The sequence below is a fragment of the Leptodactylus fuscus genome, chromosome 4 (genome assembly GCF_031893055.1).
Source record: "Leptodactylus fuscus isolate aLepFus1 chromosome 4, aLepFus1.hap2, whole genome shotgun sequence".
Lineage (NCBI taxonomy): Eukaryota > Metazoa > Chordata > Amphibia > Anura > Leptodactylidae > Leptodactylus > Leptodactylus fuscus.
The window spans coordinates 35261933-35288683 of record NC_134268.1 but is presented as its reverse complement, the minus strand read 5'-3'; the positions used below and the strand labels follow the sequence as shown (position 1 = coordinate 35288683).

The 26751-nt window shown below is 41.7% G+C and overlaps 2 protein-coding genes across 2 annotated transcripts in view; both read right to left on the bottom strand.

The window, feature by feature from the left end:
• Positions 1-6817, bottom strand: part of RGS22 (regulator of G protein signaling 22) — a 69889-nt gene extending 63072 nt beyond the window's left edge. The window contains exons 1-4 of the mRNA XM_075271954.1: positions 6793-6817; positions 3804-3832; positions 2411-2473; positions 684-896 (exon numbers count right to left, since the gene is read on the bottom strand). Coding sequence (XP_075128055.1) covers positions 684-896; positions 2411-2473; positions 3804-3832; positions 6793-6817 — 330 coding nt within the window. The remainder of the gene's footprint in view (positions 1-683; positions 897-2410; positions 2474-3803; positions 3833-6792) is intronic.
• A 4529-nt stretch (positions 6818-11346) lies between these two features.
• Positions 11347-26112, bottom strand: FBXO43 (F-box protein 43). The gene is made up of 5 exons (XM_075270309.1): positions 26062-26112; positions 17460-18946; positions 14287-14389; positions 12083-12268; positions 11347-11595 (listed from the first exon to the last, which is right to left on the bottom strand). Exons 1-5 carry the CDS (start codon positions 26110-26112, stop codon positions 11347-11349), a joined length of 2076 nt encoding a protein of 691 aa, XP_075126410.1.
• Positions 26113-26751: the final 639 nt, after the last annotated feature.

Below are 26751 nucleotides of genomic sequence, written 5' to 3'. Positions count from 1 at the left end.
ATTATCCCCCATAGTTGCCCCTTCACACAGCATTATACCCTATAGTGGCCCCTGCACACAGTATTATGTCCCATAGTTGCCCCTGCACACAGCATTATACCCTATAGTGGCCCCTGCACACAGTATTATCCCCAACAGTGGCCCCTGCACCCAATTTGGCCACAACACAGCTAAAACCGCGGCCTTTCTCAGTAGCTACAAAGATGGATGGCCCCACCTAACATAATTGTCACAATATTTTACAGTCCCTGCAAAGTGGATGGCATTCTGGCTAGTCCTATTCACACATTGCAGAAAAATATCCGCAGCGGAAATGCTGTAATTCCAGAAATTCAAGTGGTGAAATATATCTACGGAAACGCTAGCATTTTCTGTATAGGTATAATAGGGACAGAAAGGTTTATGTGAAAACCTCTGCGGTAAAAAACGTGATGCATTTCCGCTGTGTTAATTTCTGCAGCGCTTTTTGGCTGTGGCCCGGTACGTGAGGTCTTAGCCTCGCACAGTTTTTATTGCAAAAGGTGACTACATTGTGTGATTACCACTATGCTATTTCAACGTAGGGGATGAACCCATTCTAGACAAGGTAATAGATATAAATACTCCAATATGGCTTCTTTTATTGATTAAAAAAAGAAGAAAGAAATTGTAAATATAAAAGTAACACAGCGCGCTTCACCTACCATAACACTATAATTGTTGTCAATTTTTATATCCAAAACAGGAGATTTTTTGCGTTCCAGCCCAGTGACACTTCTGGTTGCATTGTAGACGGGGTTGGGCGACTGATGGTCACGTAAAATCTTTTTAATTTGCTGTTCCAATTGATCGGGCACATTACTAATCACCTCAAAAACTCCATAGATTTTGTTGAACCGGAGCGCTTCAGTAAATGCCTGCATAGAAAGTGACAAAAATATACATGCTCATGCATTGCTCAATTCAAGCCTTGTTCTCATCATACCTGCCAAGAAAATCTGCATCTGTGGATGGATTTTGTCACCATCTGCAATCTTGATTTTGTAAAACTCCAATTTACTTGCATGGAACTAGTTTTTATACCCCAAATTTGCAACAAATATGTGAACGTGGTCAGTTAAGGCCCGGTTCAGATCGGCGTTCGGGTTTCCATTCAGGGAGTCCCCGAACGGAAACCTATACACATTAAAAAGCGGTTACATAAGACACCACACGGACCCAATAGACTATAATGAGGTCCATGTGGTTTCCGCACGAAACATGCGGACCTAAGTCCTTGTAGGTGATACCTTTTTTAATGGCTAACTCATAATGATGACAGAATATGACGTTTCAAAGCTCTCAGCTTGTTCTTCAGATATATCTAAAAACACTTTCTAAAGGCTGCATATTTATGTACAACTGGACACATAGGGATAGGATTTTAGGAGGGAGGGGGAAGAGGCTTATTTCTATATACATATAAATTTAAACAATTCACAGTTCCCAGGTTCTTTATCTTTATGGCTGTCTTAGTTCAGTGATTTGTATAGAATGACATGAACCCATGTGAAACATTCATTCCATTATCCAGAGTGTTAAATAGGGTCATGCACTTGTACTCATAAATCCGTCTCTGTTTGCTTGATTTAAAATTCCCTCTCAAAATCAAAATTTTCATGTCATTGGTGATATTATGATCTTCCTGGCAGAAATGTTTTGGCACAGGAAGGTCCATTCTTTGTTGTTTAATTGTATAGCGATGTAAATTAATTCTCATTCTGAGCTCTCCAACATACAGATTTTCAGTGGAACATTTGGTGCACATTATTAAATACACTACATTAGGTGTGTTACAGGTGAACGTACCTGGGATTTTATATTCCCTGTTAGAGTTTGGTATCTCTATTCTGTCAGTGGTCATTATGTGAGGGCAGGTTTTGCACTTGTTCTGTCCGCATGGAAATGATCCTGTGTTAGTTGGAGGTGACAGTGAGCTGCTAACAACCATATTCCTGAGGTTTGGTGGCTGTCTATAGCACAGGAGAGGGGGGTCTGGAAATATGGATTTTAGACAGTGGTCTTTTTGCAGTAGTGGATGTAATTTGTGTGTGATTCCTCTCGGCGTCTCCAGGTGTGGGTTATATGTGATGACCAGGGGCACCCGATTGTTTTCTGTTTGGTATTGAATTTTAAGAATGTTCCACCGAGTTAGCCATTAAAAAAGGTATCACCTACTGAAGACTCACAAGTTTTTTGTTTTTTTATATTTCCTACTGAAAGCTATTCAGTATAACCACAGAATCTCTACAGCATTGTATTATATTAATGAAACAATCCCAAAGCTTAAGGGAACAATATCAATAAGTGTATTCTATTAGTGACTTATTCTATTACAAGAAGAATAGCAAGAGATTGAGCAATAAAGGGATATTTAACAATGTATACTTACTGGTAGACTTAAGAATTCATTGAAGTAATCGACAAGCAAGTCATCTGTTACTAGGAAATCCTCCTGTGCAAAGAGAACAAACACAATATATGACGAAATGCAAACCATAATAGTCGCTGTCAGGACCGGTTATAGAATATGGCAAACACTGACAGGCGCGACTACAAATAAGAGCAGGTATAATCTAATAGTCCTCTCTGTGGTCAGTTGTGTGTCACCATGTGGACGTCCCTTATGTACTTCTACCCAATCCATCACGTGGATTAAAACGTCATTTGTTGCTACTAATAAGGTATGCATAAATATCTCTCCAGGGCTCCGACCTACGGGCGACACTGCCGACAAATTCCCTTTAAGATGTGTTATAGGCCATGACCCCGCAACACTAAGGGATTTGTTATATTGTTGTTATATGCTAAGCTCTACAATGGAGTATCTAGGGAGATGTAGGATCTAATGGAAATTATCTGTGACTGTGTTTACTAGACCGGGACCTATACACTAATTATAGGAGACACTGGGGATTATAGTACTACTATTACAGCGCTGATATATATAGGATAAGACCTCGGGCTTCTACATATCAGCATTCATGACGTATCTAAGGTAATTCAATGAGCCTTAAAGTATCCACCTATGACAAAAACTATAGCAAAAACTACCTAGCAACATACGTGCACCAGAGCCTAATCTCCAAATGGTAATGGTGACACTTGTAATCCAGTATTCACTTATAGCATTCCTACAGTTCAAGCATTTGGGAAGGGGTAGGGGTGGGGGACAATGACGTAAAGCTAAATATTTCCCTTTTTAAGAACTAGAATAATAAATTTCAGCATAAAATGCAACAAAATAGCAACATTTGGTTGCATATATGATGATGAGTGCAGATAAGGAGTAACGCTGGGTTCAAGATGGTTTAAACACTGTTTGTATAATAAGATCATGTATGATACAATGTATACAGTGTATGTATAATAGGATGTATATGATGTATGTATGATCGATCATCTGACACAAAGTATAGAAATATGAAATGTTTTTTCTCTTCTTTTATAAATAAACCGTCAGCCGTTTTAATGGTAATGAGATTCCCTAATGTATTATTGGTGTAGTGTCACTAATAAGGGACCATGGAGTTCCTTAAAGGTGTATTCCAACCGTAGCCATCTTCAGCGGTCCCACTGTAGTGAATGGAGAGGAGCGTGCATCAACAACCACGATCTCATGATCCATAGGGAGTCCAGTGGTCAAACCCCAACCAATCAGCAGGTTATCCCCGATGCTGTGCTTAGTGGGTAATGTGTGGACTGGATTACCCCTTTAAGACTCCTAATGGCTTTAATAGGAGATATATTCAATGATATTTCAAAAATACACTTTAGATACTTACAAAGTTATCTTCTGTAATATTGGGCGGCCCTGGCAATTGAAGAACAAGACATTTAATGAGACATGTAGTAGTTGCACTTTTGTAGAAAAAAAATATGTATTTCCATTACAATGTTGCCCTTACTGATCTAGGCTGAAATTACTCTTGTTTTGAGGATTGGAATTGGAATGAAAAAATAGAAGTATCCTTTTTTTCTTATACTTTTCCTTCATTTTTCAATTCACTCTTGTGTTTGGTTCCAGCCTTAAAGAGAACCTATAATCACATCCAACAACTCCAGCTCTTTACATCAAGTATGGTAATAGTCACTACTCCACTGATTCTGGCACAGTTGAAATTTTTTTTCTAGCCCTCACCACACCTGAGCAATCAGTGCTGTTAGTTTTGGTGCCTGATATACTATTTAGTCTCTGCACTGTCAGGAGGGCGGTGTCAGGCAGGAGCAGACAAGGGCTGTGATTCTGAGATCTGTCAGTGGCTGCTTCTGATTGGAGCTCTGACTCACGCCCCCTACTTGATCCCGCCCTTCTAACATTACAGAGCTTAAATAGCCCATCAGCTACCAAAATTAACTGCGCTTGTTGCTCAGGAATGGTGGGGGCTAGAGAGAAAATTTCAACAGTTTTGGAATCAGCAGAGCGAAGATTTAGAATAGGTGAAGATGGTGAAAGGTCCTCTTTTAGAAGTAACTATGCCATGAGGAGTTGTCCTACTGATCGTGACAAAGGATTTTTTGCTTATAGTCATGTAGACATTTTGTTGAAGACATATGCTAAGGGAGTATGCTTGAAAAGTATGGTGCCAAAGATGTCCAGGCTTCAAACTCTGTGAGATGAGTGTTGGCAGAGAAAAATTGTCATGACTGTCTGGATGGAAAGAAATGAGAAAGTGAATGATTCCAAACGGGGAAGTCATCACGTCAGAGTCCCTAGAACTTATTGCATTGACTGTGCTTTGCAGAGTACCAGTGTACGTAGAACTGATATCTGACTGATGATTTAAGACCCTAGTAAAGTTCCTAACCATATAGACAATGGGGTGAATTCATTAATCTATCTCCGACAGATTTTTGGTATAGGTCGGTATAATTGTGGCGCAGACCTTTTTTGGTTCTGCACACCGCTCAACACTTTTTACAAAGTGTGTAAAGCAGGACACAGACTCTGTGGACCAACATATTTCACGTAACTCATGCCAGATAACTGAAATCTACACCATATCCTGACTGGTAAAGATTTCAGTTGTGATGTACTGAATTAGGGCCAGAGCCTTTTAATAATTTAGGGATATCTTGCATAGGAAACGCCAGTCTTAATATATTCCTCCCATTATGTATTCCTCTTGAAGTACATGCAGTGGCGTAACTACCGCCATAGTAGCTGAGGCAGCTGCCAAAGGGCCCGGGACATTAGAGGGCCAGTGACAGCCTCTACCGCAGCTATCATTATACTTGGGGGTCTTTTCGGATCCCCGAGTATAATGATTGGCGGCCCGGGAGAGGTAAGAAACATAAAAAACACTGTTACTTACCTCTCCGCGATCCGGGCAGGCTTCGTCCTATTCGTCTGACGTCCCATGACCCCGGCCTGCGTCTCGGGTCATGTGATGTCTGACGTCATTGAAGATGGACTACTTCAGAAACCGACAGCGTAGGAGACGGAAGATAGGTGAGTAACAGAGTTTTTTTTATGATTTTTTCCCCCTGGGTCTCCGATTATTATACTCCGGGGTCTGAAAAGACACCAGATTATAATAATTGTTTATGGGTGTCCACAATGGGACATAATACTGTGTGCAGGATCCACTATGGGGTACAATACTGTGTGCAGGGGCAACTATGGGGTACAATACTGTGTGCAGGGGCAACTAAGGGACATAATACTGTGTGCAGGGGCCATTGTGGGGCATAATAGAGCGCACAGGAACACGTAGGAGGGGGTCGGTCAAGCTCTTCGGCATCGGTATCGGTCGGGGGGGGGGGGCATGTCAAAAGTTCGCCATGGGGCCCCACCATTGCTAGTTATGTCACTGAGTACATGTATCACAGATTGATCACTTAGACTATACAGTATACCTTCTGTGCATTACTGAATAGTCACCTACATTTTTCATTGTCATCTACAATAATCAGAGCAACACGGTGGCTCAGTGGCTAGCACTGTAGCCTTGCAGTGTTAGAGTCCTGGGTTCAAATCCAGCCAAGGACAAAAAAACATCTGCAAGGAGTTTGTATGTTTTCCCCGTACTTGTGTGGATTTCCTCCCATTCTACAAAGACATACTGATAGGGAAAAATGTGCATTGTGATACCTATATGGGGCTGACAATCTACATCAATAAATATATATATATATATATATATATATATATATATATATATATTCTACAATAATCAATAAAATCATCCCATTTTCACAAACTGAAATTTGGGCAGGGAAAAAAAAATAAGAATCCCATGTCAGGGTGGAAATACAAGTCAGAGCTGGAAGATCCAGGACAGAGAACGTTACTAGATCCATAACCCCAAAGGTTTCAGTCATATAGCCAGCCATATGTCCTTGTGACTTTTTTAACGTGACTTCCTTATCTTCTGATTTTTTTCCCACAAAATGCAGATATAAAACAGGTGCTTTAGGATTTTAGGTTTACCTGCAGTCCTATGTAAAATAAAACTAGACATAAAACATAATTATACCACCATCATTTAGCTTCAATCAAACGGCATGATGTCTTTCTCTATTCTAAAACTCATAATAGAACAATCTTGTACATTATTATAGAAGGCGTCCATAATCCAAATATAGTACATGGGGTCATTATACTTGTGATTTATCTATAATAAACCAAAAACAAGACACAAAAGGTTACAGGACATCAGTGGTTAATCCAGTGTTTTTCTATATCTGTATGCAGCATTTCTCCTCCTCTATGAGACGACGGGTCTGACTATATAGTTTATATACTACAGTAGCACTGCATCCTTCTCCTACCAGTTGCCAGCCTCTTGTGCCCCATGGTTATTGGCAGCGTTCAGTCCTCAGGAGAATTGATTGACGGCTCTGTCTGCATAGCGAGGGTCCTGACAGGTGTGAGCACCTAGGATTGGGAAGAGAATCGCTGACCTCCAGGGAGCACAGTGACTGGGTTGCAGGGCAGGTACTGCTTGCTTTCTTCCTGGGTGTGTATGTGACTGAAGGTTGCTATGGTGTTCACATTTGTAATGAATGGTGAAAGTTCTCCTCCTCCCACAGCTTTTCTTAAAGGATGGCAAGTTAAAGACGTTGTGTTTGCCCGCTGTGATAATGCTTCCTGGGTCTGGCAATCTGATTCGTAACAGGGGCAACTGAAAAGGCAACTGTGCCACGGCCGGGGTGTAAACAGTGAACTGACAATCATACAGTGCAATGTAATGTGCTAGTATAATGTGTATCATCCTAGTAATGTACCGTATATACTCGAGTATAAGCCGACCCGAATATAAGCCAAGGCCCCTAATTTTACCACAAAAAACTGGGAAAACTTATTGACTCGAGTATAAGCCGAGGGGGGGAAATGCAGCAGCTACTGGGAAATTTCAAAAATTAAAATGGTCGGAGTTTTTGGGTGCAGTAGTTGCTGGGGAAGGGGAGGGGGTGTTTTGGTTGTCTGTCTGCCCCCTCCCTGAGCTTGAGGACTGTTTTTTCTTCCCCCACTTGGAATTCAGCCTGGCTGTATATAGGGGATCTGCAGTGCTCCTATTAACCCCTTCCTGACGGAACAGGAGCACTGCAGATCCCCTATATTCAGTAGACCGGGCACTGTCAGACACAGGGATACCTAATGTGTTTGTGTTTCATAGTAATTTTCTACTTTTATATGTATTCTAGGGAAAGGAGGGATTTACAACTTTTTTTAATTTTTTTTTTTAAAGCTTCTTTCTCCCCCCACTATTTTATGGTCGGTTCTATACATTGACCTTGCAGCTGGTCATAGATTCCCCCCCCCCCCCCTAAAAAAGAAAAAATTATTTATTTTTGCTGACTCGAGTATAAACTGAGGGGGGCTTTTTCAGCACAAAAACTGTGCTGAAAAATTCAGCTTATACTCGAGTATATACAATAATTGCAAAATGAAGCCGTATGTGGAGGGCAACAATACTAGGGACCAATTGTGTCCTCTTTTAGTAGTACAACAGATTCTGTATTTTACTATCTTGATGCATGGGCTCTATTTGATACCCTGTTGTAATGCTGTTGCTAAAATAGCAAATGTATGTGCAAGGGTTTAACCTTAGGGTTACATAGGTGTAAAATGCTACTGGGTCCTAGACCATGAGGGGGTCAAAGTCCTCTATACAATATAAGAATACACCTTTGTAATGATAGTTACAGTCAGGGGTATGTTACTATACATTATGGAATTAGCTCCCTCTAGTGGTGACAGCACATGTTACTGTATATTCTATGGAGTAGGCTCCCTCTAGTGGTGACTGCTACTGACGTCATGTTGGGATCTCTGTAGTGGTCACTGAGGCCCGAGACACGTTACAATCTCATATGGAAAAGACTCGCTCTATTGTTGACTGCGGCCAATGGTGTTACTTTATAATATAGAATAGGCTCCCTCTAGTGGTGACAGTGGCATATTACTAATATTATATATTATGGGAGACTCCCTCTGGTGGTGTCTGCTGCCAGTGGCATGTTACTATACAATTTAGCATAGGGATGGGCTTCCATGGCTCTATTTCTACGCTACCTTCTGCTTTTGCATTTAACCGTTATTACGTGTATTACTGCGAGTGTCTCACACCTTGTCTTTTTGTTTTTGACGCTCCGCAGGGTGGTTTACTGTCTCCTGTTTGTTTGGAGGTCGGTTTTATATGGTTTGTACTTCCTGTGTCTTTGTTTGCTCGGCTATAAATAAAGAAATTATAAAAAAAAAAAAAAAAAAAAAAAGATAAAGAAACTACCTGTGGGGGCGTGGCTTTACCTCAGTTACTTGGGTCAGAATCCCTTTATTTCAACTGATTGGCCATGGTCAGACGTGTAGGATGCAGGGGCACCTCTTCCCTGGTCTCAGAGCCGCGGAGCTCCGGCTTCCTGAAGGCTGCAGCCCCTGTTTCACTGCCAGACAGTGCAGGCGCGTGCTCCTGCCTCCCTCACTATATCACCGGCTCTTCTGCCATCGCATGTGCCGGCCTCCTTACTCCTCCAAGCGGCACCAGGTACCCAACCAGAGGCCTCTGCTTCTCCAGACTGCACATGGACTGAATCCAACACCCTTGCTGGCTTCTGCCTTACCGCTGCATGTGGCAACTCTGCCTGGCCGGATGCAAGATGGTGACTGGAGCCCTTCAGATGCCTTCCTATAGAAACGAAAGGTTGTAAAGTCGGTGCATCATAGGCCTCTGCACCCTCCTGCCACTGGAGGACCACAGCCAGACTTCCGGTGTTCCTTCTCTAAGCGTGCCAATCCTCCAGCCGCCTATCATCCTTATATAGGGAGCTCAACCTCTCCAGTCTCCACTTGAGTCTGGGGGATTCTCAAGCTCTCCAGTTCTCTTCACAAACCTCTTCTGGCCTACAGAGTGATGTCTCCTGGCTGCCTTGGTCCTTACGGTCAGGGGCCCCTCCTGCATTTAACCTATCCATAGACCCCACCACCTTTGCTATAGGCCCTGTATCGGGCGCAGCTGTCCAACTGGTCAGCTCAGCCTTGCTTCCTGCTACCGCAACTGGATCTGAACCCATCTACTATGACTTGTCTTCCACTCCGGCCGCTCTTCACACGCCAACTTTCTTGGATCTCTCTGGCTCCTCTCAGCCACACTCTGCATCATCTAGCTGCAGATCGAAATGTCCTAAACTCGTGAACATTTGGAATCTTCTCAGTGCCCTCCCCACCAAGATAGACTTGGAAATTATTGTACGTAGAGTTGAAGCCAAGCAGGAGCGTATTATCTCCCAGTTCAGGTCAGAACTTCACTCCCTGTCTGCGCAGATTTCTACTCAATAGCACCAGACCACTTTGCCCCATCAGTGGCTCACGTTTTGACTACTCATTAGGCTCTCTACAAGTCCCTCCTTTTACAAGTGGATGACCAGGAAAGTAGAAGTCACCATAACAATATCAAACTATGAATGTTCCAGACGTTGTCCCCCCGGCCGAGCTCTGTTCCACAGTAACTTCTATCTTCAATACCATCTGCTCTCATCCCGCCGATACTGAAGTTAACCTTGACAGAGTTCACCAGGTGCTGGGCCCCAGAACCAATGGCTCGCAGAACCTCAAAACGTTCTCTGCTGTGTTCACTTTTTCAGAGAGAAAGAAGATATACTTTAAGCGGCCTGGCGGAAAGGTCCAATCCTGTTCTTGGACTCTCATGTCCAATTCCTTCCTGATGTTTCACAGTGCACTCTAGAAAAGTGCAGAACCCTTAGGCCTTCCTGAGTGATCTCAATGGCAAAGTTTCTAGACCTGCCCAACTTGGCTCTTCGGGACCGGATGGACTTTCCTTTGCCATCAACCTTGACTGACGGGTGACCTTCCTCTGCAGCCTTTCCTTGCCAACATCTGGCAGTGGGTGACTCATGGCGACCTTCCTGAGTGGTCTTACCCCTTCACTGATTACTCATTAGTGGGTTTTGGATTGTATGTAAAGGTAGAGGGTTTTGGATTGTATGTAAAATAACTGGTTAAATGATAAATTAAATACATATCACATTAGCCATCTTTATTGGTTATTATGTATAATCTCCAGTTATCATGCATACTGTTACTTTGATGTATTAGTACATGCTATGTATGGTGCGGTGTGGTATGCAATGAAGGGGCAGCAGCTCTTGCGGCGTACCATGACCCTCTCACTCTCCTGATGCAAGTTTAAGGCTGGGCCACATGACGACTGTGACCATGACTTTCTCTCTGCCACTCTATCACTAGTGAATGGAGTCACATTGCAACCCAGGGGATGCATGACTGCAACTTCTAGCTGCAGAAAAAACCCCAAACCCCCGGTACTTTGGCAACAAAGTGATGCATAGCCCTCACACAGTGTAAATAAAACTACATCACTACAGAACCAATAAACATGGATTTAATGAGCGAGATAAAGCAACAAGACAGACACACATATAGAATGTAATATTGTACAATTTGTAAATGCATAGCTTTGCAATAGTAAAACTACATTTACCGTCTTAAAATTTTATTTAAAAATTGTATTGAAGCAAAAAAAGTGATAAAATAAGTTACAAAACATCTGTAGATAAAGATAATGTATATACACAATATAAAACATTAAGGAATATCAACATGTCAAGACATTCTAACACTTCATAAACCTAGATGTAAAACAGTGGCGGTAAGTGCTACAACGGCAATACATTTTAAGCATTGCGATACGTTTTGCCCTGTTCTACAGCAATCTCTCTAGCCACTTGGACACTTTAAACCTTCTATCAGCCAAGTAGATGTTGAAAAATAAGTAGAAATTGCTATTAAAAAAAAGGGTTAAAGTGGCCCATACAAAAAGTAAACCGTGTAAAAAAAAAAAAAAGAAGTTAGAGCCTTCTCAAGTTGCGCTTGCTCTGGGCACTTCCAGGTATGACATCCTTTTTGTGTACGCGCTTTCCTGATCCACTGCGACATTCCTTAGAGCCATGAAAGGCGCACAAGCAAAGAACACAAAAGTCAAAGCCACAGTCTTTTCTGCTGCACTTGCCTCGCTTCTTAAGCGGCTGATACTTTGCGGGGTACTGACACTGTGGACAGGGTTTCAAGGCTTCATCTGTGAATAAAGTTTTTGCAATCTGCAGAGAGAAGATTTTCAGGTGGTGTAAAAAAAGAAATAGCACATTAATGGTACAGATCTGCGTATCCGAAAATTGTAAAGGCTAATGCCTAACAGTATTTCAGCCCAACAAATGACACTTATCTTTGCAGTAGGGTCAAATATGAAGGAAAAAAAACAATCTTAATGAGTGGAACAGCAGCTTTCTAAGGCTAGGTTCCTCCTTGCAAGACTTTTTCTCTCTGCTGACTTTAGCCTAGTGGACTCCATTGAGTAAAATGGGTTCTGTATTTTTTAAAGGACTTCAGAGTGAGATTTCGCTTGATACCTCAGTAAGGGTCCATTCACATGGAGGAAAATGGTGAGGAATTTGGTAAATCATGAAAGATCATGAACATTCTCCCCCCCACCCTCCCCGTTCCAGAGCATATTTCTATTCTGTAAGTAAAATTAGAAAGCCCTCCCCTTTATAACCATTCATTTATGTAAGAGGGAAATAAACTGACCTTAACATATTCTTGTTGTTTGCTTGCAGACTGAGGAAGGAGTGCAGAGGCTTTTGGAGTCATAAATCCACTTGAAGTTGGGGTATAAAATACAGACTTGGATTGTGCTTGAACAGATTTCAGAGCAGATCTGTTAAGGAGATTTAATCTGGTTGCAGCATCTTCAGAGGAGAAGATCCATCCTTGCTAGAAAAATTGAGAATTATTGGAGATTAGTTGTCTGGATTGTGTCCATGATATTTATGGCATCTTATCATATCTCACCTTCTCTCCATCATATTCAAAGAGTATAGCGATGTATGACTAAAGTTATTACTAGAGATGAGTGAACACTACTCAAAACAGCCGTTCCGAATAACACGCTCCCATAGAAATGAATGGACATTCATGTCTATGGGAGCGTGCTATTCGAAATGGCTGTTTCGAATAGTGTTCGCCCATCTCTAGTAATTACCACTTTTTTTTTGCCCCCATCCAGAAAGTCTTGAGGATTATGAAGACGAGAGTCTCTAGCAGGAGAAATTGCACTTCTCACAAAAATGCCTGTATAAATACTGTGGCAGAAAACACTACTACATTGAAAGACCCAACGTACATCAGGGGAAAGTTCATTAAGACCAGTATCTTTCACACAAGTCTTAATCTGCCCTGCATTTAATCTGCTGGAAATCAGAAGAGGTGTATACCACAAATCAGAGTAACTGTCATTTCAAGTATTTTTTGCTAAGAAATTTTGTAACATCTTGTCACAGGAAAATACTCCTATTGGCTCCTCTCCTGCATGTCAAACTGCTCAGTTCAGTGAAAGAAAACCAATCTCACTGAAGATAGGCTTTGGTATGAAGGTGGGGAGCAAGAAGAGGAATGAATAAGAAGCAGGGTGAAACATTACAGGAATATCTCTCCCTCACCAGAGCTTTAGTCACATTATACAACTCAGTCCTGCCAAGACCTGGTGAAATCTGGTTATCAAAAGAAGGGAATCTTACTATTTTCTGCAGCAGCTTGTTCTTCCCTGCTAGTTTCTGCCTCACTGGGCTACTCCTCCTGCTCCCCCTCTCCTTCCTTCCTACATTGCAATTTCATCTCTGAGTGAGCAAAACACATCTTCAGTGACAACAGATCTGTCTGTGAATCGTGCAGTTTGCCAGTCAGGAGAGAAGCGGATAGCAGATAGGAACGTATTCTTCTGATAAGATATACTGTATTACAAAGTTGTTGCTTTTTCATATTCATGTGAACAAAAAAAATATTGAAACAATTACTCAGACTAGAAAATGGATTAAAATAATTTTTTTTTAGAGAAGTCCTCAGTAGTTGATACCTTTTTTAATGGCTAACTTAAATGGATGTAATCACTTTTGACTGTCACTTTTGACATGAGCAGCAGAGACAAGCTAAAATTTCGGCACAAACATGGCATGAACCAAAAATTGAGCATTTTTCCCCCTCACAGATTTCAGTTAACGGATGTTCTACATTTGCATATCTACAGCTTAGGCTAGGTTCACATCTGCCCTCAGGTTTCTGTTCAGGGGGTCTGCTTGGGACCCTCTGAATGGAAACCTAATCCACATTATAAAAATGGTTACCTGCGTACTTCATAGACTATAATGGGGCCCACGTGGTTTCCTCCCGAAAAGATCGAAAAATGCAGAGAGGAGAACGGAATCCCCATAAAGGAGAGCTAGAGCAGATGTGAACTGAGCCTTATATTGAGAAAAAAATATAAGTGGTGTTCTCATTGCACCAAAGAGCTACCTTCAAGGTAGGCAGCAGGGAGAGAGGGACAGAGAGCTGGAAAGCATAGCTCATTGGTACATACAGTACATATCTACATGAAGTACACACCAGCTTAGAGACTTCACAACTAGATGAAAGATTTTGAATTAAAGTGGTTGTGCCACAGGACAAGGGATGATAGTTTGATTGTTGGAGCCCAATCGCTGAGTCTCCGAGTAATCAGGAGAATAGACTGAAAGTTGACCTAAAGCCTTCTTGTGAATGCAGTGCCAGCCCAGTGCCCAGTGTTCCATTCACACAATTTCTGAAGGACATGATAATAAGGCCCCAGTGACAGGACACTTCCTTAATGGCACAACCCATTTAACTGATGGAAAAACAGTAAACAAGTTACACATGCACCTTAAACCAAACGAGCAAATTTACAGTTTACTTTCGGGAAACAAAAGTTTGATTCTTACCTCCGATTCAACGCTTAGCTTTTTCAAGAACAATTTTCTCCTGTTATAAGCATCTTTATCTTGGTTCACCATTTCACGCCATTCATTACTGACTTTCCAAACACTAAGAACAATTTAATAAAACATTAAAATATATACATATAGAAAACAAACCACTTGTAGCGAGAGTATATAAATACTTTCAATACCATCCTATCCTTTCCTCAATGTGAAAGTTTGGATGTTTGTTCCTCAATCACGCAGAAACAGCTGAACAGATTTGAATGAATCATAGATAGATTGTAACTTCAATTAAAACATAGCCTACTTTTTATTCCGGTAAATGACAGGGCTTCATGACAGTTATGAATTTATGTCTATATACTATATTACACTGTTCTTATCTCAGCTTCTGAGCTGGCGGGGGGGGGGGGGGGGGGTCATCAATGCCAACACCACGCTCATTATATGGTGTCGCAGCAAGCTGCTGAGATGCCACAACAATCACAGGCACAGCGCCAGGAACGAGTTCAGTGGCAGGTCAGCTTGAGAGTTGCCGAAACACCGGAGCATGCGGATCATCAACGCCAACAACACACTCATTATATGATGTTCCAGCGAGCTGCTGAGATGCCATAACAATCACAGATACAGCGCGAGGAACAAATTCAGCAACAGGCCAGCTTCAGAACTGCCAAAACGCCGTAGCAGGTGGATCATCAACACCAACAACATGCTCATTATATGGCATCCCAGCAAGCTGCTGAGATGCTGTAACAATACCAGCCACAGTGCGAGGAAAGCGTTCAGCGACAGGCCAGCTTGATAGCTGTTGAAATGCCGGAGCAGGCGGACCAACAACAACACGCTCGTTATATGGTGTTCCAGCGAGCTGCTGAGATGCTGGAACAATCACAGGCACAGTGCGAGGAACAAGTTCAGCAACAAGACAGCTTGAGAGATGCCGAAACGCCGAAGCAGGCAAACCATAGACTCCAACAACCCGCAGACGAAGTCGCAGGCAGAGGCTAGTGTTTCTATAAAAATAAGAAAGGGTCATATATTTTTATGCTGCAAAACATGGCTTAGGGCTTATTTTGAGGGGAGGACTTATTCAACCCTCTCCCCCTTTCATGAACAACAATCCACTCCCCAGACCATCTTAGATCCAAAACAATTAGAGTCTGCAAGTGCCAATGATGAATAGGCTCTCACACAGATCTGCCTCACTCCTGTCAAAGGTGTGTCACTGTCAGGTCCCTTGTCATCACAGCAGCGACCAGAGGCAGCCAAAATGGAGTGGTGCCAGCAGGACGACCCAATCGGAGTGCAAGAAACCAGCATTACTGGGAGTTAACTCTTGTTGTGGAGCCATCTTGTATAGATAGCTTCCTTAAAGTCAGTGTCTGATTCTTTTGGGGGTTCGACTCTTTTGGGGTTGTCAGCTCTCCTTGATGAAAGGTCTACAGTACTATATCTGTTCTGCTGTATTCTATTCACACACAGTTGTCTAAAAATTTTTTTTTTAAATATAAAACAGTAACTAGGGCTTATTTTCAGAGTAAGGCCATTAAAACCGCGCACTCCTGCTCCACATAAGCCAAAAGAAAACATTGGATACAGTCACATCAGGGAATGACCTCTAAAAAAAAGTGTTAGTAACAAGAACACCAGTATATACACATTTGTGATAGATTCATAGAAGATCTTGAATATGTTACAGCTTATTGAAACAGATGCTGAAATTTTGATCCATCAAGTTTGTGTTTTGTTTTTTTTCTAATGTTATACTTTTCATTATAGTTAGAGTTTAGTATAATGCAGAATGGTCTGGTTACACATTTTTGTCGTGGTGACAGCCAAAGCTACTATGGAAGGTACGGGAACAGAAGAGAACAGCACTGGTTAGCTGTAACCCTATAAAGAATCCTAACGTTTTGGACAGGAAGCAGGAATTTCCCCGAGATGGGCATAGTCTTCTAACCTCTTCCCGCTGCAGGCATTTTTCAGTTTTAGTTTTTGACTCTCCACATTCCATACCCCATAAACTGATGGAATGTGGTGAGTCAAAAACTAAATAAACTTAAATATTCGGTTCACAAAGTCAGAAGAGGGCCTAATGTTTGTGGGACAAACTGTACTTCATAATGGTACCATTTAATATTCTGTACAATGTATTGGGGAAGGGAAAGGAAGGGAGAGAAGCAAAGCAAAAAAAAAAAAAAACAATCACACAAACCAAAATGTTTCATATGTGCCCTAATTAAAGAGGACCTTTCATGTCCTCCTGTACATACGGTTTTATATACCGCTAGAAAGCAGAAAGTGCGCCGAATTCATTCCTGGTATGTGCCCCAGGGCTAGAGATATCAGTGCCACTAGTTTTGGCACAGATTTCTGCCCACTGTCAGAAGGGTGTTCTTGACTTTGTAGCTGTGCTGTAAGGAACGCCCCCCTGACAGTACTGGTCCATAGACTTGTACTGGGCAAAGGGACGGTGGGGCGTTCCTCACAGCTCAGCATCATCGCTGGGCAGTAAGGAACACCCCCTATGTTAGTACAGGGCTATGGACGAGTACTGGCAGGTGGAATGTTCATCACAGCCTAGCTAGACTCTCAGGAACACGCTTCTGACAATGAACAGAGATCGGTGCCGAAACTAACGGCACCAATATCTCAAGCCCTGGGGCACAGAACGGGAAAGCCAACAGTGCGCCGAATTCACCATACTGTTGGCTTTCTCGCAGTATATAAAACCACAAATCGCGGTGTGCGTGTCTGCACCACCGTTTTTACCGCAAAGTGGACATGGAATTTGTTAGCGTTTACATCCCGTGGGGCCTCAGCCTAAAGGGGTTTTTCAGCATCACATATAGGTCATTAATATGTGATCGCTGGGTCTGACAACCTCAATCAGCTGTCTGAAGAGGCCACAGCACTCAAGCCAGATGTGTCACATTCAGGGTTCTGAAAATCCCTTCAATGACAAGGAGTGAATATTGTAGTTTCAATATATGTTACAGACGTTCAATCTCCTTATGATGCAGTCCCAATAAAGGACCTCTGAGGTCTGAAGTTTCACTTTTGTGCTAAAAGAAAAAGTTGCACTAATTCGCATCCATTATTCTCATAAATTTCATATAAATCACTTTAACCAATTGCTAAGAAAATAAAATCAGTTGACCCCCATTTACCTGCAAATACTTTCCACATTCAAGATTTTAAATATAAATGCAATTATATGCTTCAGATTTCTGCATTTTAACTCCGATAAAATATCTAGTTGTTCCAAGCCCATCTTCCTGCCAATGAGTCTCGTCAAATCATCCTCCAACACATCTGAACAATCCAAACTACCCAAAAGTTCCTGCATTGTAGCCCGTTGAGCCCTTTTCCGGGCGCTTCTTACCACCATTTCACGAACCACCCGCAGGGCAGGCGTGCCTGTTAAATCCTCAACTTTTAAGAGAGGATAGTTTGCGCTGTCGTCAAAACTGAATTCGCTTTCCTCGGTGACAGAGTTCCTTATCACTTTTGATTTGTACGATGAACTCAGGATATTAGTTTCCTTAGATTCCTCCTCGACTTCCGACTGCGAGCCTCGCTCACGCAGGGTTGACAATCTCTTACATCGTTCCAGTTTTCGCAAGCGGTTTTTATTATGAGTGGATTTGGGGGTTTCTTTTTGCTTCTGAATAAGCTCTTGGAAAGAGCCTTCATGATCGGTTAGAGAGTCTTGGGATTTATCAAGACTGAGCGAATGAAAAGCGCTGTCCTCGGTTATGGAGTTTTCAAGGTCTGTTGCCACAGTGCCAGTCGGGGTACATAAACTAAAGCGAAAATTTGCAGCAAGGTTACTAATAGGAGTCTGAAACGCTTCTTTAGCATCTGAGATTACGTTGCGAATAGGTGTGGCATGCAATTCGGCAATGCTTTCTTCATTTACACTTAGAACACTATCATCAGTTGACTCTGTAGAGTGCTGAACTGGAGATAGGTTCTCTACTTCTGGAAAATGACCAGTGTCACCTTTAGAGTCATCTAAAGTCGAACTCCTCTGCTGAGCAAAAGAAAGTCTCCACTTTTTACATGACGTGTTAGAGTCCCCTTCGGGTTTTAAAGTGCTTGTTGCTATTGGTTTGTAGGCGTCATCTTTGGGGGAGTCAACAAAATTGGTGGAAAGGTGTGCCTCGAAACTAGGAATTCTTTTAACAGTTTTTTCTCCTAAAATTTCAACTGAAGCGTCTGAAGTGTCAAAATCCAAATTTCCACCAGACGTTGCCTTAGAAAGAAGAAGCCTGCGTCGCAAAGAGAAGTCTTTTTTAGCAACTCGTGGGGTTTCGTATATTTCTGGAGTGTAACTATTGAGCTTTGTGCGAGCTCCACGCTCCGAGAAGATTTCACATATAGGAGAACATCCCAAAGTAGGATCCACATTTTCTGAATTTTCAAAGTCTTGTGATGGAGTTCCACTTTCTAAAGAATCACTGCTATTTTCACCAGAGTCTGGACTGGATGCCTTCAGGGATTCATTGTATCCACTGTCTTGAGATACATACATGAGGCAGTTTCTGTAGCCAACAAGCTTCTTTGCACCGGCTATATAACTGTCTTGATGCACTGCAGGACTGTCTAAAACTGATCTTTTGTAAGACATTTCGGATTTCTTTCTTCTGTAAACCTGTAAAATATAGATGACCAGTGTTACACTTGTCGTAAGGGGCAGCAACAGATCTTTACACTAAACTTGTATCACTTTGCTTGAGAAATCCAACAGGTACATTACAGGGCATGCTTAAAACAAGTTATTCACTGCAAAATGGTCTGTGTCTAGTCTGCTATGGTGTATAGTACTGGTGCTGTGGATCACCCGCAGAATGTAAATGCTTGCAGGTTCACCTGTGCCTTTCATCCTTTGCAGGGCACCGGGAAAGAAAGCTGCAACAAAAACAGATTTCCATCCAGTGTCCTTAGTCTAAGGCTAAATTCACACAACCAACTCACTTGTCTAACTCTGTCCGTGTGTTCACCAGCCTGACCTTCATGCCGGGATCGGGACTCGTAAGTTCATAGATGATGATGATCCTAGAAGTCCCTGCCTCTCAGTAATATATTGCCGCGTACTGATCACAGTATAGGACAGTATGTTGCTGGGAAGCAGACACTGCTAGCATCATATATGACAATAATGCCAAGAGTCCCACGAACCGGTGGTGAACACACGGACCGAGTTCTACAGGTAAAACTCTGTCATGTGAATCTAGTCTTAAAGTGGTTATGCCACAAAACTTATTTATCCTCTACACATAGATTTCTAGCCATTTGGTGGTGTCTGACCACTGAGATTCCTCACAGATCACGAAACTGGGATTATGTTAAAAGTTGCTACTAAAAGGGTATATTCACATGCGGTTGTCACTGCAAACATTTTGGCAATGGTCCCACTAACTAGAATAGGGCCTGCAGTAACCCATGTACATAACCATAATTAAAGGGGTTGTCTGGCATAAATTTTAAATATTGAAAAATAGTCTAACGCTCCCCTAACTTCATAAAATAAATAAATTTACCTATATACCTGAGGTGGTCATGTGACCACCCAAGGCACATTTTCTGATGATCCGGTGACGTTTTGTTTCCGCATTTCCAGAAACTAAGCATCACCAATACTCCCCTTCCCCCTTATATTTACAAACCTCACTCTTCTGGAACAAAACATCACTTCCTCTACTTCTACCAGTGCCTGCGCAATAGAGCATTACTGTACAGTCACTGGCAGAAGTGAAGAGCGCATACAACGCATGTGTAAGAAGTCCACAGAAGAAGATGCCGCTGGGGCTGAAGAGAATGATCTCCTGACAGGCAAGCAAAAAAAGAAGAGAGCGGTTTCCATTGAAGTCAATGGGAGCAGCGGATTTTGAGGTGGATTCCACATCAAAATCCGCTGCCAACTTGCCCCGTGTGAACTAGCCTTAAGGAAACAGGGAGGGGGTATGGGAGAAGGCGTGATAGGCGGCATCATCATAGGAGTTGTAGACTAGGGAAGCATGCAAACAAATGCAGAACATGCCAGGAGCTCCCAGAGAAAGCTAGAAATCACTGAAAACCACTAAAAGGTATTTTTGTGCGATTATTAACCCATGAATTGCACTAAAATACCTTTAATTAAAAAAAAAAATTTGCCCAGAAAAATCTGCAGAGTTTTAAAGATTTTCCTCTAACAGAGTGTCTCTAGGTTCAGATTTATCCTCATTGGCTCTTCTTGCAGGACTTTTCTCTCTGCATGTTTTAAGTGGAATGAGAGACGGAGTCCCTGACAGTCGATACGACCATAAATAAAGGAAATTACTATGGTTTTTACCCAAAATTCTTTCAAGAATTTTTTGTCTGGCGATTTCTAATTGACATTGCTGTGGAGTCTCCACTATAGATATGAACCTAGCCTTAGACAGCCCACTGACCTGACTGTACACCATGTAATGTTTTATTTTACCTGCGTAGATCATCAAGTCTCACAATTTACCACAATTGACAAGGCAAAAAATAAGTTCTAAATATGCAAGCTCTTCTAAGGCTATGTTTACACCACATTTATGTAGAGATATCTCTGCCCCTATGCTGGGGATACCCCCCACTGTCACAAAGTTGGGCCTTATAGTCATTGGTGGGCTGTGAGGACTGGGGGTTGTTCCTCACGGCCTAGAAATGACGCTAGACTGTAAGGCCCACCTTTCTGACAAGTGGGGAGGGGGGGGGGAAGAGATCTGTGCTGAAATTTTATCGGGCAGATATCTCCAACATCAGGCACATACCGTGAAAGCTGTCAGTGTGTCTAATTTAGCATACAGTCAGCTTTCTAGCGGTATATAATACCATACATTTATGAAAACGTGATATGTCCTCTTTAAATTCTTTAATGTGAACATACCCATAGGAGGAGAAAAAGAATTTTTTTTTTTTTTAAATATATATATATATATATATATATATATATATATATATATATATAGGGAAATGTTCGTTGTTGTACCGTGTTAGCCAGTGGGTTGGAAATATAAAAAAAAAAAAACACGAAAACTTGGTAATCTTCAGTAGTTGATACCTTTTTAATGGCTAACTCATAATGATGACAAATGGCTAACGTTTCGAAGCGCAAGGCTCCTTTGTCAAAGCAAATTTAAAAACATTTTTGAAGGATGCATATATATATATATATATATATATATATATATATATATATATACAGAGCAGGCACAAAGGGTGTTAGATTTCAGGAGGAGGGGGGGGTTGTTAGTAGTTGGTGAGACAATGTAAGCAATTGGTGGAGACATTTGGTCGAGACAATGTGGTAATTGGTGGAGACAATATAAACACTTACAGGTCCTTGTCAGATCACACACTACTGTAAAAAGACATGAACCCCTGTGATGCATTAATCCCACACTCTAGTGTCCGAAACAGTGTCATGAATTTATATTCATGTATGCGTCTTTCTCTCTTAGATCTGAAATTCCCTCTCAAAATCAGAATTTTCATGTCATTGGTAATGTTGTGGTCCCCCCTGCAAAAATGTTTTGACACGGGAAGGTCAGATCTTTGTTCTTTAATAGTATGGCGATGTGAGTTCATGCGCAGTCTAAGTTGCTGTCCGGTCTCTCCAACATACAGATTATCAGTGGAGCATTTGGTACACATAATTAAATACACTACATTGGATGTGCTGCAGGTGAAGGTACCTGGAATGTTATATTTCCTCCTGAAATCTAACAAGGAATATAAGTGTTTATATTGTCTCCTGTAAGTGTTTATATTGTCTCCACCAATTACCACATTGTCTCGACCAAATGTGTGTGTGTGTGTGTGTATATATATATATATATATATATATATATATATATATATATATATATGCATCCTTCAAAAATGTTTTTAAATTTGCTTTGACAAAGGAGCCTTGCGCTTCGAAACGTTAGCCATTTGTCATCATTATGAGTTAGCCATTAAAAAGGTATCAACTACTGGAGATTACCAAGTTTTCGTGTTTTTTTTATATATATATATATATATATATATATATATATATATATATATATACATATACATACACACACACACAGTGCCTTGCGAAAGTATTCGGCCCCATTGAACTTTTCAACCCTTTGCCACATTTCAGGCGTCAAGCATAAAGATGTCAAATTTTATTTTTTATTTTTTTTTGGGGGGGGGGGAGAATCAACAAGTGGGACACAATCGTGAAGTGGAACGAAATTTATTGGATATTGTAAACTTTTTTTTAACAAATAAAAAACTGAAAAGTTGAGCGTGCAAAATTATTCGGCCCCTCCTGTTAATACATTATAGCGCCACCTTTTTCTGTGATTACAGCTGCAAGTCGCTTGGGGTCTGTCTCTATCAGTTTTGCACATCAAGAGACTGAAATTCTTGCCCATTCTTCCTTGCAAAACAGCTGGAGCTCAGTGAGGTTGGATGGAGAGCGTTTGTGAACAGCAGTTTTCAGCTCTTTCCAGATTCTCGATTGGATTCAGGTCTGGACTGTGACTTGGCCATTCTAATGCCTGGATACGTTTATTTGTGATCCATTCCATTGTAGATTTTGCTTTATGTTTTGGATCATTGTCTTGTTGGAAGATAAATCTGCGTTCCAGTCTCAGGTCTTTTGCAGACTGGTTTTCTTCCAGAATGGTCCTGTATTTGGCTCCAACCATCTTCCCATCAATATTAACCATCTTCCCTGTCCCTGCTGAAGAAAAGCAGGCCCAAACCATGATGCTGCCCCCACCATGTGTGACAGTGGGGATGGAGTGTTCAGGGGATGAGCTGTGTTGCTTTTACGCCAAACATATCGTTTTGCATTGTGGCCAAAAAGTTGGATTTTGGATTCATCTGACCAGAGCACCTTCTTCCACATGTTTAGTGTCTCCCAGGTGGCAAACTTTAAACAAGACTTTTTATGGATATCTTTGAGAAATGGCTTTCTTCTTGCCACTCTTCCATAAAGGCCAGATTTGTGCAGTGTTCGACTGATTGTTGTCCTATAGACAGACTCTCCCACTCTCAGCTGTAGATCTCTGCAGTTCATCCAGAGTGATCATGAGCCTCTTGGCTGCATCTCTGAACAGTCTTCTCCTTGTCTGAGTTGAAAGTTTAGAGGGACGGCGGGGTCTTGGTAGATTTGCAGTGGTCTGATACTCCTTCCATTTCAATATGATTGCTTGCACAGTGCTACTTGAGATGTTTAAAGCTTGGGAAATCTTTTTGTATCCAAATCCAGCTTTAAACTTCTCCATAACAGTATCTCAGACCTGCCTGGTGTGTTGCTTGGTCTTCATGATGCTCTCTGCTCTTTAAACAGAACCCTGAGCCTATCACAGAGCAGGTGCATTTATACGGAGACTTGGTCACACACAGGTGGATTCTATTTATCATCATCAGTCATTTAGGACAACATTGGATCATTCAGAGATAGTCACTGAACTGGTTTGCTGCACTGAAAGAAAAGGGGACGAATAATTTTGCACGCCCCACTTTTCACTTTTTTATTTGTTAAAAAAAGTTTAAGATATCCAATAAATTTAGTTCCACTTTGCAATTGTGTCCCACTTGTTGATTCTTCCCCTCAAAATTAAAATTTCATATCTTTATGTTTGAAGCCTGAAATGTGGCAAAAGGTTGAAAAGTTCAAGGGGGCCGAATACTTTCACAAGGCACTGTATGCATCATCAAATACAAGTGAGAATTGGATACAGCATAGTTGCAAAAAACAGTGTGCGTTTTGTGGTCCACAAAGTAGTAATCAGTGTTCCTTTTTTGTGGACTGAGTCTTCGGCATCAGTGCTGTACGTCGCAAAAACAGACAGTGTGTCATCAGTGTGTGATCCATTTTGTGGATCTGAAAAAATAAAGACACAGGAGACATTTAATGTTCTCACCCACGGTCGTCTGCAAGGAGCTTTAGATCAGGGGTTTGGGGAAAAAAACAAAACAAAAAAACCACACAAAACACACTGCCGAGAACTTAGCGTTACTATACTGTACTTCTGATAAGTAAGGTTGAGAGAAGTGAGCAGTGAACGGTTAAAATCCACAGTGAGAATCTGCAACATCCACAACATGCTTGTTTTTGCAGCTAGGTAGTAATTCTGCAAACTTTTTTTCTGCTATACTTAGATAGGGTTTGCAAGACTTTTGAGAACCTAGTCACATGTACTGTAATTTGCTTTTTAACTGCAGTATAAAGTCGACCATTGACTTCCTACTCACACTGTTTTTTTCTTCATCATCTTCAATGTCTTCTTGTTAGCGGCCATTTTCCCGTGGCCTGTGCGATCTGCTCTGCTAGAAGTTACGAGCCTGCGCCGGAAGAAGACATTGAAGATGACACGGCGGACGAAGAAGAAGGCAGTGCTTGGAGACTCTTCTCTGGCAGTGGTGGGGATGCCCCCATCGCTGCAAGAGAACTCATTTGCATACTGGTAAAAACCGGTATTTCTAAGGAACGGCACAGCGGAGACCACGTCTGAGGGTGCATTCACACTGAGTAAACGCTAGCTTATTCTGAACGTAAAACACGTTCAGAATAAGCGGCGTCTAAAGCAGCTCCATTCATTTCTATGGGAGCGGGGATACGAGCGCTCCCCATAGAAATGAATGGGCTGCTTCTTTCACTCCGTGCAGTCCCATTGAAGTGAATGGGGAGTGCCGGCGTGTACGCTCTTACCTAAAGGTAAGAGATGAATAACCTTTCTAAAGGTTATTCCGACGTCTTAGCCACAAAAAAAGGGTTTTAATGGTAGAACCCCTTTAAGTACCATCAATGTGTCTATCATAATGATAGGAATACGATAGTGGTGTAGGATAGAGACCATGATTGTACTTCAGGGTTAAGTAACATAGATATGGCACTGAAAAGAAAAAATTGGCTCTAAACACTGAGTGGCCCCAAAGTTTTTCTGTTTAAAAATATAGCAGTATCCTAAATGGCACAAAGTACGAAGGGGGTCCCATTACAGATTTTGGAGCACACAAGCTTCAAGTTGCACCTGTTTCTAGCAAAATATGACAGCCTTTTCAGTCTGGATTCACACTTTTTTTTTTTGTTTTTAGCAGCAATTTTTTTTTACTGAGGAAAAAAAAATAAAAAAAGTTTATTTATTCACTTTTTTATATCTATAAACATGCAAAAATAGAGAAAAAAAAATAAAAAGTTGTGAATAATCTCACATACACTGCTTATGTGAGAATACAATATATATGTCGTATTTTTCAGACTATAAGACACTTTTTCCTCCAAATATGGGAGGAAAATGGGGTGCGTATATATATATATATAAATATAAAAATAGTGTTTTTACTCACAACGTGACGTGCTTTGGGGGAGGTATATATAAAGAGATAGATAAAAAAAAAAATAAAAAAAAAATATATATATATTTCTTTGGCATTTCTCTTGAAGGGAAAAAAACAAAACAAAAAAAAAACCTGTGTGGAAATACGCATGTGAGGATTATCTTAGACATTCGGTGACCTCTAGATTTGATCCTAATATATAGCTTCTCCTGGTACGTCCATACAGGTATACACATTACATACACAGGTGTATACAGGGTAAAAGGACAATCTTGCCACAGCTATAAACTACTGACATGTTACAAGCACAGGTGTGAATGCTGCCCAATGTTGTGTAGGCTCTGCTACCTGCGGTCCCCCAGCTAATGTGGCACTACAAGTCCCAGCACACCCAGTCTCTATTGATCCCTGGATCCCCTCATACATCACCTTCAGTCCATGCAGGAAGCTCCAGCAGCCAGGCTCACAGCTCTCCTCCATAAGAATAAACTACAGCAAAGAAAACGCTTCGTCTGCACAAAGCAAATACAAACAAGAAGAAGATGACAGAGAATGGAGTCGTTCAGTGACAGCTGCGGTCACACACAGGACCTGTCACACAGCAGAGCCTCCTCACTCATTTATTACCACATTACTAGATCACAAGCACATGCCACTTTTCCTATGGCAACGCCAATCCTGCCCCGGCTATTGCTCGCTATGGGAACTGCTCAGCGCGTGCCCCAGCCGGCTTTCCCTCACGGACGTTCAAATCGCCCGCCATAGCCAACCGTCACCGCCGGCAGAGGCGCGCCACACAGCGGCTGAGAGCGGGAGCGCGCCACCTAGGCTAACTGCGCATGCGCGCCTACCTACTGCAGCGCTCGCAGGAGAGCTGCACCGAAAGGAAAGCTTTGCGGAGTTTCACTTGCGCCAATTCATCTCTTGTTCCCATTTCTTCCCTATACCAATGCATTTTTATCATCAGGAGTGTATCATTGATTATTGGTCACAAATTTTCATTAATTTTAACCCATTTTATAGTTCAAAATTGATTATACATCGAATAGGGTCAAAATAGCGCTGCGTTATATGGAGTCTCCAATGCAGATGTGAGCAAAGACAGTCTGGGGCCCCATG